This window comes from Macaca nemestrina, chromosome 1 (genome assembly GCF_043159975.1).
Source record: "Macaca nemestrina isolate mMacNem1 chromosome 1, mMacNem.hap1, whole genome shotgun sequence".
NCBI classification, from domain to species: domain Eukaryota; kingdom Metazoa; phylum Chordata; class Mammalia; order Primates; family Cercopithecidae; genus Macaca; species Macaca nemestrina.
This window is the reverse complement of record NC_092125.1, coordinates 74,060,678-74,073,883: the sequence shown is the minus strand read 5'-3', so window position 1 is coordinate 74,073,883 and position 13,206 is coordinate 74,060,678. Positions and strand designations below refer to the sequence as shown.

The 13,206-nt window shown below is 36.4% G+C and overlaps 1 protein-coding gene across 1 annotated transcript in view; it reads left to right on the top strand.

Annotated features, from left to right (window-relative positions):
• The window catches only part of LOC105493520 (usherin), a 789,359-nt gene that overhangs the window by 505,438 nt on the left and 270,715 nt on the right, over nucleotides 1-13,206 (top strand). The window contains exons 38-39 of the mRNA XM_024796490.2: nucleotides 4,374-4,524; nucleotides 5,071-5,213. Coding sequence (XP_024652258.2) covers nucleotides 4,374-4,524; nucleotides 5,071-5,213 — 294 coding nt within the window. The remainder of the gene's footprint in view (nucleotides 1-4,373; nucleotides 4,525-5,070; nucleotides 5,214-13,206) is intronic.

Genomic DNA, 13,206 nt, shown 5'->3' with positions numbered 1-13,206 from the left:
TGTCCCCACAGACTTGGTAGTCACCAACTACATTTGTAAAGCCTCTGTTTTTGCCTTTGAGAGCTCACCCCCAGAGTTTTATAAATCTGTAGGGAGCAAAGGTTTAGGACATGTGTAAATAAATCATTTTATATTTGCTTTTTTGTTTGTTTTATTTTGTTTTGTTTTCTTAGAGGAGTTTAGGACATGTCTCTGTCATTGTCTATTTGGTTTTTTGTTTTCTTTCATTTTTCATATAGATAAGAGTCTAGTGGTGTATATCATTTTAAAGTGTAATAAAATTATACATTCAAGAGATTACACCATCTCGTTATTCCAATCTGTGATTTAATTTATTGCTTAATGTTTTGTATGAATTTGGTCTTCTGAAGCAGGTTAAATTTGAAATTTTATTAAAAACCCACTTCCTTTGAATTTATAGATTGAGGTAGCTGTTTTATCTAGTCGCTGTGTAGAATTAGTATTTACTGGACAAGATGTGTTGATTCAGGCGGTTGTCTTGGAGTGTTTGCCCCGTGAGGGTCATATTAAACTTGAAAGAAGCTTTTTGAGCAACAGAGCATCTTGGAGACAATATATCAAGCTGATGGATACAGGGCTCTTCTGTTAAGAAACCAGCAGCGGAATTATGGCTGGCTCCCCGTTATTGCTTTGGTGCTAAGGAGCCTCTAAGGATTAAATCTAGGATAAAAGGGGTTAAACAGAGGGGAAAGGAAGGTTTCCAGAATTCAGTGTTACTGGAAGCATACAGAATAAGTGGTTATATATAAATAATTTAAGATGACCATTCTTTTTGGAAATATTTCACAATTTAATAATTCAAAGTGTACCAATTTAATGGAGCATATTGTTTTATTATTACTCAGAAGAGAATTCATGACACTTTATTATTATTATGAAACCTACTTTGGGGCAGTTCTTCCTACTTTCTTCATAGAAAGGCAATGCAGTTTTTTAACACATAAGGGATTTTTGTGCATATTAAAAACTGTTTTTTGGGGGGCTAATGACTTGAAATTCAGAATTTGGATTTTCAATTACATTATACTCCTTGATGTAGAAAAATTAGACAAAAATAATCAAATAAGAGACATGGTTTTATATGTGATACATTGCATGCAATTTGCACTTTACTTTTTGCCTGTGTTTTCACAATGTTCTTTTTTCTATGTGTGCACTTATTATAAATCAAAGTATATAAATCAAATAAGAAATTATGATTGTTTAAAACCATTTGTGTTCATAGATAAAATATCAATTAAAAAGCCTTTAGCAATGAATGTCCTTCAAACCAAAAATGTGAACTTAAGAATGGATAGCTGGCCCTTGGCAGCAATCTTATTGCACTTTCTAGTCATGCTACACTTTTACAGATTGAGAGAATTATTTCATATCATTTCCTCTCTCTTCAAGCGTCTATTTCATCCACACACTTTGTCACTGAGCCTTTGCTTTTATTTTGCTCACTGAGAAACTGGGCATCATCAAAGGAGATCTTTGCTATTATTCTGTCACTGCATCTACTCACTGTTCTACATCTTCATCTGTCCATTCACTTTTGCACAATGTGAGAACTATCCCTGCTCTGTTTGGTAGCCAGTGTGCACTGACTCTCAGTTGATTCAGCTGTGCACTGACTCACCTCTCTCTTCCTGCACTAGGACTTTGCTCTGGCAATCATTCTTCTACAGTATCATTTCCCCTAGTCTATGCTGGATTCTTCCAATAAACATGCTTATATGCTGCAACATCTTCCAGTCTTTAGAAAACTTTCATTTGATATCATGAGCTTCACTAGCTACTGCTCCATTTTCTAATCCCTTTTAGAATAAATTCCCTCTAAGTGTTGTCTAAGCTCAATGTATCTGCTCTTTACTCCCTCATTCTCTTCACAACCTTAGCTTAGACTGCTGTGCCCAGCACTGCACTGCATCTGTGCTTTGCAGTTATCAAACACCTGCACTTGGCCAAATGCAAAGTTTTAACTCCCAGTCTTCTTCTTCCTTAAAGTCTCAGCCGAGTTGGGACAGCTGATACGTCCTTCCTTTTTCATGTGATGTCCTTCCTTTTTCATGTGCCTTCTTTCTTTACTTGGCTTCCAGTCTATACCTTCTCAGTTTTCCTCCTACCTCACTGACCACTCCTTCTCAGTATCCTTTGCTATAGAGGCTTCCTCCTGACCTCAACATTTTGGTGGATTCCGGGGCTCAGTTCTCAGACTTCTTCTATACTCATTCTATCAACACTCACTTCTAGTTTATTTCACCATCTCAGCCTTTAAATATCACATATATGCTGACCTACAACTCCTGTGAAGACTATGACTCCTATGAAGACTACAACTCCTGTGAAGACTTTTCCTTTCTCTCTCCTCCTTAGGTCATGTTAGCCACGGTGACCTTCCTACTGTTCCTTAAACACAACCAGAATGTTTTCCTCCTTACTGCCTCTGAATGTACTGCTCTCTCTGGCTGGATTGCTCTTCCTCCAGACATTTGGATGGCTGCCTCCCTCATGTCAGTGAGGTCTCTGTTCAAATATCACTGAATTGCATTTTCTTCCTATAATCTTCCCATCGAAATGAAGTTGTTACCTAGTAACTAAAACTGCACAATTCTTTTAACCTTCTCTTTCCTTACCCTGCTTTATTTTTCTGCAAAGCACTTATGGCCACCTGATATTATTGCGTACACAATACTTATTTGTTTATCACCTGCTCTCTCCACTTGAATGTAAGCTACCTAGGGGCAAGAGTCGTATCTGTTTTATTCAGTGCTGTTCTCCTTCCACATGAAGAGTACTGCTTAGCACAGAGTGGAGCCTCAATAAATGTTTATTGAACAAATGAATGAATTATTAATGAACTCAAACCCATTACAGCAGATGGATGAAACATGTAATCTAATTCTTCTATTTTCATCACTGGTCATTCATTAGCCTCATTGTTCACAGACAGCTTCTTCTGAATTGGAGAGTACATAAAATTGACACACTACACAAGGTTATGTATAAAATGAAGTTGAAAATGGACCCTGATATTTCATTTATTCTCATTATTTTGATCACTTCTGCTTCTTCATCAATGGCCTCTGGTAATTTGTGGTCATTAGGAACCTATATTAGAATAATCAGAATGTTCCCAACAAAGTATGTTATACTAGCAATTAAATTATGCTAAGAAAGTGCAGGTCAGTCCAATGTAATAATAGTAATAATATTTAGCAGCTAGTAATTATCAGGGTCTAAAATCAGGTGCTTTATTTATATGATCTCTGAACTTCACAACAATTCTATAAAGGAAAAATATTATACCTACTTTAAAGATCAGAAAATACAGGCTCAGAGTCATTAGGTCATTTTCCTAAAGGCACAGCATTTTGCTGAATTTGCTTTCAGGTTTCTGAATAGCTTTGGAACAAACTGATTTGATTTAGAACATGCTGATATGACAGGCTCATTTGAGGTATACCTGTTGGAAAAAATTAATTAAATAACCAGTGTCATCTTATCAATTTTTTTTAGTAGAATAGGCTTTAGTTTTACACATTCCTATTAGGGCTTCTAGAATCATTCAAATATATTTCCCTGGTAAATTGTACCAAGCAGGTATGTTGAAGTCAGAACAGATTGGCTAGAGACTCAACTAGACTAGAAAAAGTGGTATGTGTGCTCTAACTTGCAAAATTGAATAAGGGCAGGAGAAGTGATAACTGTGAGAAGGGATAACTGTATAACACACATAGGGAAAAATGTTTAATTTTTATATTTTCATGGATGAGCATTAAGGCTGGAATATGCTATATTCAACCACTTATGTTTATTTATCATTCCAGGAAAATACAATTTTAGCAAGGGACTTCCCTTCCTCAAAAAAAAAAAAAAAAAAAAAAAAAAAAGAAAGAAAGAAAGAAAGAAAATAAAGCCATTGTGTTCATGTGTAGTGGTGTGATTTAAGGCAGCAATGGATGATATCGGGGGGGATGAATATGAGATTTGGACTGCTTCAGTGTTCAATTGCTTGGTCTGTTGAACAAAGAGTTAAATCAAAAAGGTACTTTAATATTTGCTTCACTAAATTCCCTCCATGTTTTCAATTAGATAAACAGAAGTACAGGTGGGAATGTGCTGCATATTCATTTGTCTTGCTGTTTGGGGGCCGGCTTTTAAGACTGAAATACTAATGTAATTGTGTTGAAATGAACAATAAGGAAATACAGGAGTTCAGGAATGAAAATGTTAAATTAAATGGACCATGTTTAACATTGTTGTTGATCCTGAGGAACAGTTTTTCCAGTATATGGAGCATTTCGATTCCATCCAGCATATGTTCTCCACAGTTTTCTCTGCTCTAATTCATCTGTGTTTTTCGACAGCTCCAGATGGCGTGCTGCCTCCCAGGCTTTCATCTGCCACTCCAACCAGTCTTCAGGTTGTCTGGTCTACACCAGCTCGTAATAACGCTCCTGGCTCTCCCAGATACCAACTCCAGATGAGGTCTGGCGACTCCACCCATGAATTTCTAGAGTAAGCATTCTACTTTGTCCATTTTATCTATCAGCTGGGTTACATAATATAGACATAACATTTTTGAAGAGTAGGTCGGTTCTCATTTGCAAAAAATATAGGTTACCCTTTAAAAGTTAAAAAAAAAAAACCCAGACTACTTAGAGGATAATCATTTGCTTTGCAAAATTATCTATTTTTCACTTATATGGCCTTTAAAGTAAGAATTCTTCCCACTGAAACTTTTCATGAGCACATGCATTACAAAAAGCAATGAAACTAACAATATAATGTTTGAACTGTCACTAACAAATTATAACACCTACTGTACAAATCAACATGGCAGTCAGTCTCAATACTACTAGCATTTACATTTCATATAAACACAAGATTACAAACTCTCAGTCAATGGCCATTTATTTTAAAAGAGATCTCATTTGATGGCAGAAAATTACAGTACTTAAATGTATGTTGGCATCTTCTAAAATTTTTTGTAGTAAGAAATTTATTTGCTTTTATTTCTTTGAATGTTGAAAACTTCCTAATTGACATTTCTTTCCCATACAGGTTATTTTCTAATCCTTCTGCATCGTTAAGCTATGAAGTGAGCGATCTCCAACCGTACACAGAGTATATGTTTCGGTTGGTTGCCTCCAATGGATTTGGCAGTGCACATAGTTCTTGGATTCCATTCATGACCGCAGAGGACAGTAAGTGGTCTGAACAATACACAGCCAAATGTCTTCTACATTAGGGAGTTTAAAATGTCTTCAGTTTTTTCCAAAGCAAAGAAATGAACCTCCCTTATTTACTGGTCGTTTAGTGACAATAATCTTTTTTAGGGCAAGAGTGGGGCAAAGGTGGTCAGTCTCTCCAGAAAGAAGAATAATGTGGTCTTGGAGGATTGGAGGGTTAGGCCTACAGACAGGACAAAGTAATTCACTACAAATTATGATATGGCCCCATTCTGTCCTTCAGGGTACATCTTGGTGCCCTGCAAGAGAAAGGTTGTCATCTTCTGCTTTATGACTGAATGTTCTGTTTCGGAGAAATTCTGGCAGGCAGAAGAAAATGAAATGTGGACCTTACTTCATGAGGCTGCTTACATATACTTGTTCCTGGAAACAGGTTTCATTTTCCTGCTTTTACTCATACCCCAAAGACAACCTTCAGTATAGAGAAGCATAATCTGATAGCAGTGTATTACAAAAGGTGGATTGAGATTTCCTTATTCAACCAATAAAGAGAATTTTACAGTGGTTCACTAGGAAGTTATTTTTGCATATATTTGCTAGATTATATTTGAGAAAAATACATGACCATAACATTTGGTTTTATACAAATTGCCTCTATAAAAGCATATATATGAAAGTAGAGGGTTTTTTAAAGAAAAGTTGGAAATTAAATCAAGCTACACAGAGTGAATAAGGACATTGTATCTTTGAACAGTTAGGTTTTTTGAGTTAATCTTGTCAAGTCTTTTAATCACAGGCTTCTTAGGAGATGTTCTCTGCTGGCCCATTGCCATGCTGGCTCTATATCCAATGAGAATGTTAAGTGACTTTTAAAAGCCTAGATATTAACACAAGGATATGGTATTTGCAACATTATCAATTGTTTATTATATTGTTTTATTTCTATAATACCTTTAATTGCATTGTTTTAGTGAAGATAAGACATCAAATGAGATATAATCAGTACAATCTATCTTGTTTAAAGTTGACTTTATTTTTACAAAAAAAAAGCCAGCATTATGAGCAATAATGTATATTACTTAATCCATTTCTTCCAATTCGTAATTACTCCCTGGGAGAACGTTAGCTACTTTGCAAGGGGACTCGCAGTATTTTTGTTCTCAAGGGTGTCATTTAGTAAATTATCAGCACAGTACAATAAACGGCACCCAAAGTTCAGAAAGCATTAATTCGCCACCTTTTAGGAGGAACATTACATACACTCCGGGGAATCTGGACGCCATGATCACCAGATTTATGGACTGAAGAATTCACACTCAAAATAGATTTCTGAAGAAACATTTAAAACAACTGAAGATGGGTTTGTAATCTCCTTCTTATGTACAGCAGCATGCTTGATGGCACTAAATAAAGATTAGCCAAAAATAATTATTCAACCCACTGCAGAGGTGATGTCTCAATAGAATGCTTGGAAGAAGGGAGAAAGAATTTTTTTTTTTTGGCACAGCACTTTTTATTCCCCTAGAGAAAGGGCAACACTCAAACCTCCTCAGTGGTAATCTCCCCACAATTTTTACTGAATGAGGGCCATGACCTGCCATCTATTGGCAGGGAGGTAGCACATAAATAAGCAAAAGTCCAACATATTGTAAAACACCAATTAGCATAGCTTCCTTTGTTGAGCAAACTTATCTTTGGTCTCATTTTACTATAAAACAAGTCTTACAGACCATACATGTAAGTGGTTGGAATTTTCATACACAGAGACCGTACTATGGTTGTGATATTTAGGGCTTGAGTTCAAAGTGAATGCTATTAACCCTTCATTGTCCTTAAGGAAGAATTAGTAACACTTGAATAAATAGCAGGTACCAACTCATAACCATCATTTTTGTTTAAACCCGTTCCTCAAAATGAACGAACCCTTCCTTCTTCTGCTTTGTGTGTACACTGTGAAGTCACATACATAGCAAAGAACTGGAAGGAGGCCATGTGTACCTGCAGGTTATGTTAGCAGTACATACTCACCCCTGAGACATGGTGACAGGGTACTGTATATTTTAGATGTCAGTGGAGATGGATGCTGTCTCTGAGAGGATGTGCAATTGAGTTGACAAAGACTGAGTGATTGGCATTGGGCACAAGCAGTTTTTCTGTCAAGGCTACAAAGCGTTGCTTATAAAACCACCCATACTGACAGGTCCATGCCAGAATCACGCTTCATACATGATCCTGACCAGCACCCCCTGCTCACCAAAATGCAGTTTTCTTTTTCTCTCTCTTTCTCTCTCTTTCTTTCTTTCTTTCTCTTTCTTTCTTTCTTTCTTTCTTTCTTTCTTTCTTTCTTTCTTTCTTTCTTTCTTTCTTTCTCTCTCTCTCTCTCTTTCTTTCTTTCTTTCTTTCTCTGTCTCTCTCTCTCTCTCTCTCTCTCTCTTTCTTTCTTTCTTTCTTTGATTTTTTGAGATGGAGTTTCACTCTATCGCCCAGGCTGGAGTGCAGTGGCACCATGTCAGCTCACTGCAACCTCTGTCTCCTGGGTTCAAGCAATTCTCCTGCCTCAGCCTCCCAAGTAGCTGGGATTACAGGTGCCCACTACCACGCCCTGCTAATTTTTTTATGTTTTTACTAGAGACGGGTTTCACCGTGTTGGCCAGGCTGGTCTGGAACTCCTGACCTCAGGTGATCTGCCCACCTGAGCCTCCCAAAGTGCTGGAATACAGATGTGAGCCACCGCGCCTGACCTAGAGTGCAATTTTCCATGTAGAAATCTCACATATCATCTTAAAGAATGAAACAGAGAAGTCACCACATGCCCATATTTAAATTCCATACCATCAACAGGCACCTTTCTGCATCAGCCACAGTCTCATAGCTTTCCAGTGCCAAAATGGGTCACCAATGGCAATATTTTTAGTGTGATATTTCAAGACAGTGACTTTCAGCAAGCCTGTGACACAGGTGAAACCACAAAGAGAAATCTAGGCAGGCAATGAGCTACAGCCGGAGAAGCAAGTGTGTGGGCGCAGAGAAGTTATCATGGACAGGAAACAGGATGTCAAGAATTTTAATAGATTTTTTTTCAAATAATTTGTCATTTACGCCAGTGTGCCACCAATATCCAGTTCCATGCATTTTTAAAAATCTAGTGTCCTGATGCCAAATAATAATAATGCACATTTCCTATGAATATTTTAAATCCTGTTAAACGTGTGTTAATAAAAGATGTTTGTTCCAGCCAATTTGGTCAGTGTAGTGTTTAACTGTTTGCAACCAGATAAATACAAACAACACATTATTTTTTAAATGTGCTGCTGGCAGTCCAAGCACCTGGCATGTCCACAGCTTGCAAAAATGTCCTAAGATTAAGCTAGACTTGAGAGCCTGTGATTAATAAAATGAAGGCACTTGCCTAGCAGCTGAAAATGTTGATATCTTGAAACCAGAGATAACCATCACTCCTGATTATATGAGTGTTCCTTCTCTCTCATATGTTTGCAATTGTTTTCTGTAAAGTACATACATGTAGAAATTGGAGTGGGTACGCAGGGCAAGTTTCCTCAAACCTCAGCTTAAATGCGGATGTACTCTTTTGCGTACCGAAATCCTGCCTTGTGTTAACTATGAATTAACCTACTTTTTCTTAAAAATGTGGATTCCCAAAAAAAAGTTAGATAATCTGTTTCTCTTAAGGTTTCCCAGGAAAGAAGACTGAAATATGGGATATCTAATTTTAAGGACAAACATATATGGCATACGCAAGCAATTAGATCAACTAATGAAATTGAAATCATTTTCTAAATATCACTTCCCTACCTCCAAAAAAAAAAAAAAAAACCAAACTTAAATTCACTCTAGATTTTACTATTTAGTTGTCATATATTTTAAAATGTGTGATCATTTCCCAAATTTGTAGTTTAAAATTCCACATTTGTGTTTTTAACCACTAATCTAAGAGGCATTACTGCATAAAACCTTTGGAATTCGAACAGTTTATTCTGTAGGTTTACTTTTCATTTGTTCATTAGTTTGATGACACGGTGATATTTTAAGTACAGTTATATGCTGCACAATATTTCAGTTAATGATGAGCCACATATATGATGGTGGACCCACAAGATTATGATATCATATTTTTACAGTACCTTTTCTGTGTTTGGATACACACTTATTATGTTACAGTTGCCTACAGTACTGAGTACAGTAACATGCTGTACAGGTTTGTAGTCTAAGAACAACAGGTTATACCACACAAACTAGGTGTGTAGTAGGCTGTACCATCGAAGTTTGTGTAAGAACATTCTAGGATGTTTGTACAACGATGAAATCGCCTAATGGTGCATCTCTCAGAATGTATTCCTGTCATTAGGTGACACAAGACTGTACCATTGCCATGCTATATTTGCTGATTGCATTACATCTTGGTTTTTTTTTCACATTTATAATTGCACTGTGAACAGAGGAGAGGGCAATGAAGACAATTATCTTACTACGTGGGTCCTGCTTTACTTTTCCCCTCAGCAGCCTTCGTCCATCTTTCAGATACTCACAGTAATTTACAAAGGAACAGAGGTTCTTCTGGAGTAAGACAGAAAGGCAATGTGATGTCAATCGAAATCTAGATCTAACAGAACATGCTTCTTCCTCTTTTGTTGCCTGACATAATTCTACTCATTCATCAAGCCCCAGCTCAAGTGTCACTGCCTCTGTGAAGTTTTGCCTTCTTGTGGCTCCCTTAGAATTTTGGTTTGTGTTTACTAATGCATCATCAATATCCCCTTCTGAATTGTAACGTCTCAAGACCTAGTGATCTGTCTCAACTATGTTTCTATCACCAGTGTCTGGCGAAGGGTCTGATGTAGAATAGGTGCCCCAAAATTGTTACTCAAAGAACTGATTAAAAGCAGAGTTTGATTGAAGTAAATCTACAAAAACTCAAGCAAACATTTACTGGGTACCTACTGTGTACCAGGGACTAAAAGAATATGAAAGTTGCAAGGATGGCTTTCCTTGTTTTTCCCTTGAGATTTCTACTGTCTGGCAAGAAGCACACACAGTAAAACCATAGTTAGAGTGAATGAGCTGAGTTGTCCACGAGAGCAAGCCCAGAGGAAGGGCATGACCCCTCAACATGAGGACCAGGAAAGCCTACCCAGAGGAGAAGACGAGGAGAGAAATTGGAAATGATTTATATTTGGAGTGCATTTTAATATCCAAGTTCAAATTTACGCCATCTCCATTGGTTCAGGGTGAGGCTGGAAAGCAGTTGCTGTAAGAGATGAACCCTGACACATGAGACCTGGAGAGGGACTCTCAGGTTGTCCTGTCAGTTGTTCCAGTCTCTGAGTATGAGGCTGGGAGAGTGGGAACAAGAGGTGAATGTAAGAGAGGGACATCCCAAAAGTGATTCTCATTTTTTTGCCTTGGTCAGAGGCAGGCTGGCTGGCTGTCTCTCTGATTCAACATTGGCTGCTGTCTTGGCTAAGGTAACGAATGTTCTAGTTAGGGAGGCTTCTGCCAGCCCCACACCATGTGCTATTCAGAATGAAGGGGAGGGATATGTAGAAGGAATTCTAAAACAAAACCAGTTTTCCTGTTTTTATTCTCACAACCTGTAATAAGAGTAAAATACTCTGAGACCGTGTAACAGAAGAGGAAGGAAACATGTGGTATAAAATTTGATAAATTGATCAAGATAATTCTAGAATAGGACTTCTGAATCATTTAAGTGTATGTATGCCCTTAAGATTACTGAAATTTTAAAATGAATATTGCATGAAAAACATCTTATCCTTAGGGCATTTTAGAATTTAAAGTTTTACTTGCGTCCTTAAGAGCATTCTATGCAACAAGAGAAAAATAGGAATATTTTTAAATGAGATTGGAACATATTTATATATGAGTACATATTACTTAATGAAGAAAGAAGAACTACAAGTTTCAGTAGTGCTGCACGACTATTTTGCTTTCTCCATTCCAAATATTTTTCCAATTGCCTTAGGTACTAACCTCTGATTGCTGACATGTTTATCCTTTCAAACAGTAATTCAGGTATCTGTTTTGCATAGAACAGAAGACCCGGGATCAAAAATAACATTTATAGTCTTCTGATTTTGAGAACAAACTGGTTCTGCATGTTTGTCACTATATACTTTGTCTTCCGTTGCATAGATTTTCTCCACAAATTTCTGAATTTTCAGAATTAACAAATTCAAATATTTATGATTATTTTTATATTTTATTTTTATACTGTAAGATCAAAAGGAACTTATTCAAGCCAAAACTGACCAATACAGAATCCTTTGAAACAATGGATTGATTAATCAAAAATTCTATCCACCTTGCCTCAATTTCCCACTTGAGCTCTTGAATCTCCTCCGAGCACTTAAAGCACGCTGCTCTTCCAAATATAGAGGTTTGTAATATCTGTGTTTCTTACAGCTGAAGACTGCAGGTGAAAGTAATGAAAAATTGAGTTTTTTATGTTTAAGAAATTAATAAAAAATAATTTTGTCACAGCTACCTTATTACTACTTAAATTTTATTGAGTGTGTATTACATGCAAGACACTTTAGCAGGAACGGTATATCCTCTCATTATCCAGAAATGTTATCTGCTGGCCTTTCACTATTTTAAAACACTATTCTTGTTTTTTAGCTTTGAAAAAGTTAAATTGTCAATATTTGAAAACTCTCAGTGGACTATGTGAGATCATTCAAAGCTAATTGCCACAGGTTGATATTTAATGGCACGAGCTTAGTTTTCAGTCTCAAATCTTAAATTCTTAGAGAGTCAAGTATCTAAAAACTGCTAGTTATTAACAGAGAGATGGATGTTTACCATAATCATTTTCTATAGCATTTTATATAGCACCTGCCTATAAAAGAACATTTTGTAATGCTAAAACAATACATAGATTCATTTAATCTTGCTATTTTCCTCATTTTGACAATATCCCTGTAAACAGAGTTGATTTCCTACATTTGGAAAAATTCAGATAAAGTTTTGCCCAAATATAAGGAGTGAATGTGATGACCTTTAGGATTTTTAGGATGTTTTCCTGACTTCATGAATTCTTACATCAGTGCATTTTATTTTCTGCACCAAATTATCACAGATGCATCTACTGCCATTCACCTCACAATATGCCCCAGCTCTAGAGGCTGAAACATTCTTTCTAAACAATACTCTCCTGAGATCGGGAGAAATACAGAAAAATAGTTCCTGAATATTGGTTCTTCTATTTGCAAACTATCAAATAATGTCCTTTCAATTCCAACAGCCTTTTAGCCTTCAGAGGTTTCTCTCATTACATAATGGTACCTATGTTACACAGCCCATTTCATTTTTCATCAGCGTCAAGAGGCTGAAAGTTCATTTTTCTGCAAAACCGCAGTGCCCATTCTTAATTTTTGTTTTGAGAAATAACTATTGTACCCTCTTTATTATCATAAGATTAATAATATTTCTTTATTTTATTGCTCCTCTCACATTTGGTTACTTTTATTATGAGCTGTCAAAAATTATTTTGGGAAGTAGTTGGGGTATAAATAATAAATCAGTAAAAGAATTCATGATTAAAAACAAGATAGAGTACATTACTCTATTCTTCTGTTAACATATCCGTAGTGAATAACAAAAGGCTGCATTAACAATTAGCACACAGTATATTGCTTTATATAATTATACATCCATATATTTGCCACTTTGATTTTTAATTCACTGGTAAACTTAGGGGATACTCATTTATGGAGTTAATATTACCAAAAAGAGTTTTTAAACGGAGTGAGGCTTTAATTAGAATGGTAAAATGTTGCTTCAGGGGAACAATGGGAATGTAACAAGAAAACTGAGTGATCAGTCATGGGTAACTCGAATAGCAAACAAGTGGAGAAGACTCACAAAACCACTGAAAGTTATACACACACTCAAGTTGTGAGTCATTCAAACTGGATGTTCATACACATGCATACAAATACACGCAAGTGTGTGCACACACACCCTTTCCAAT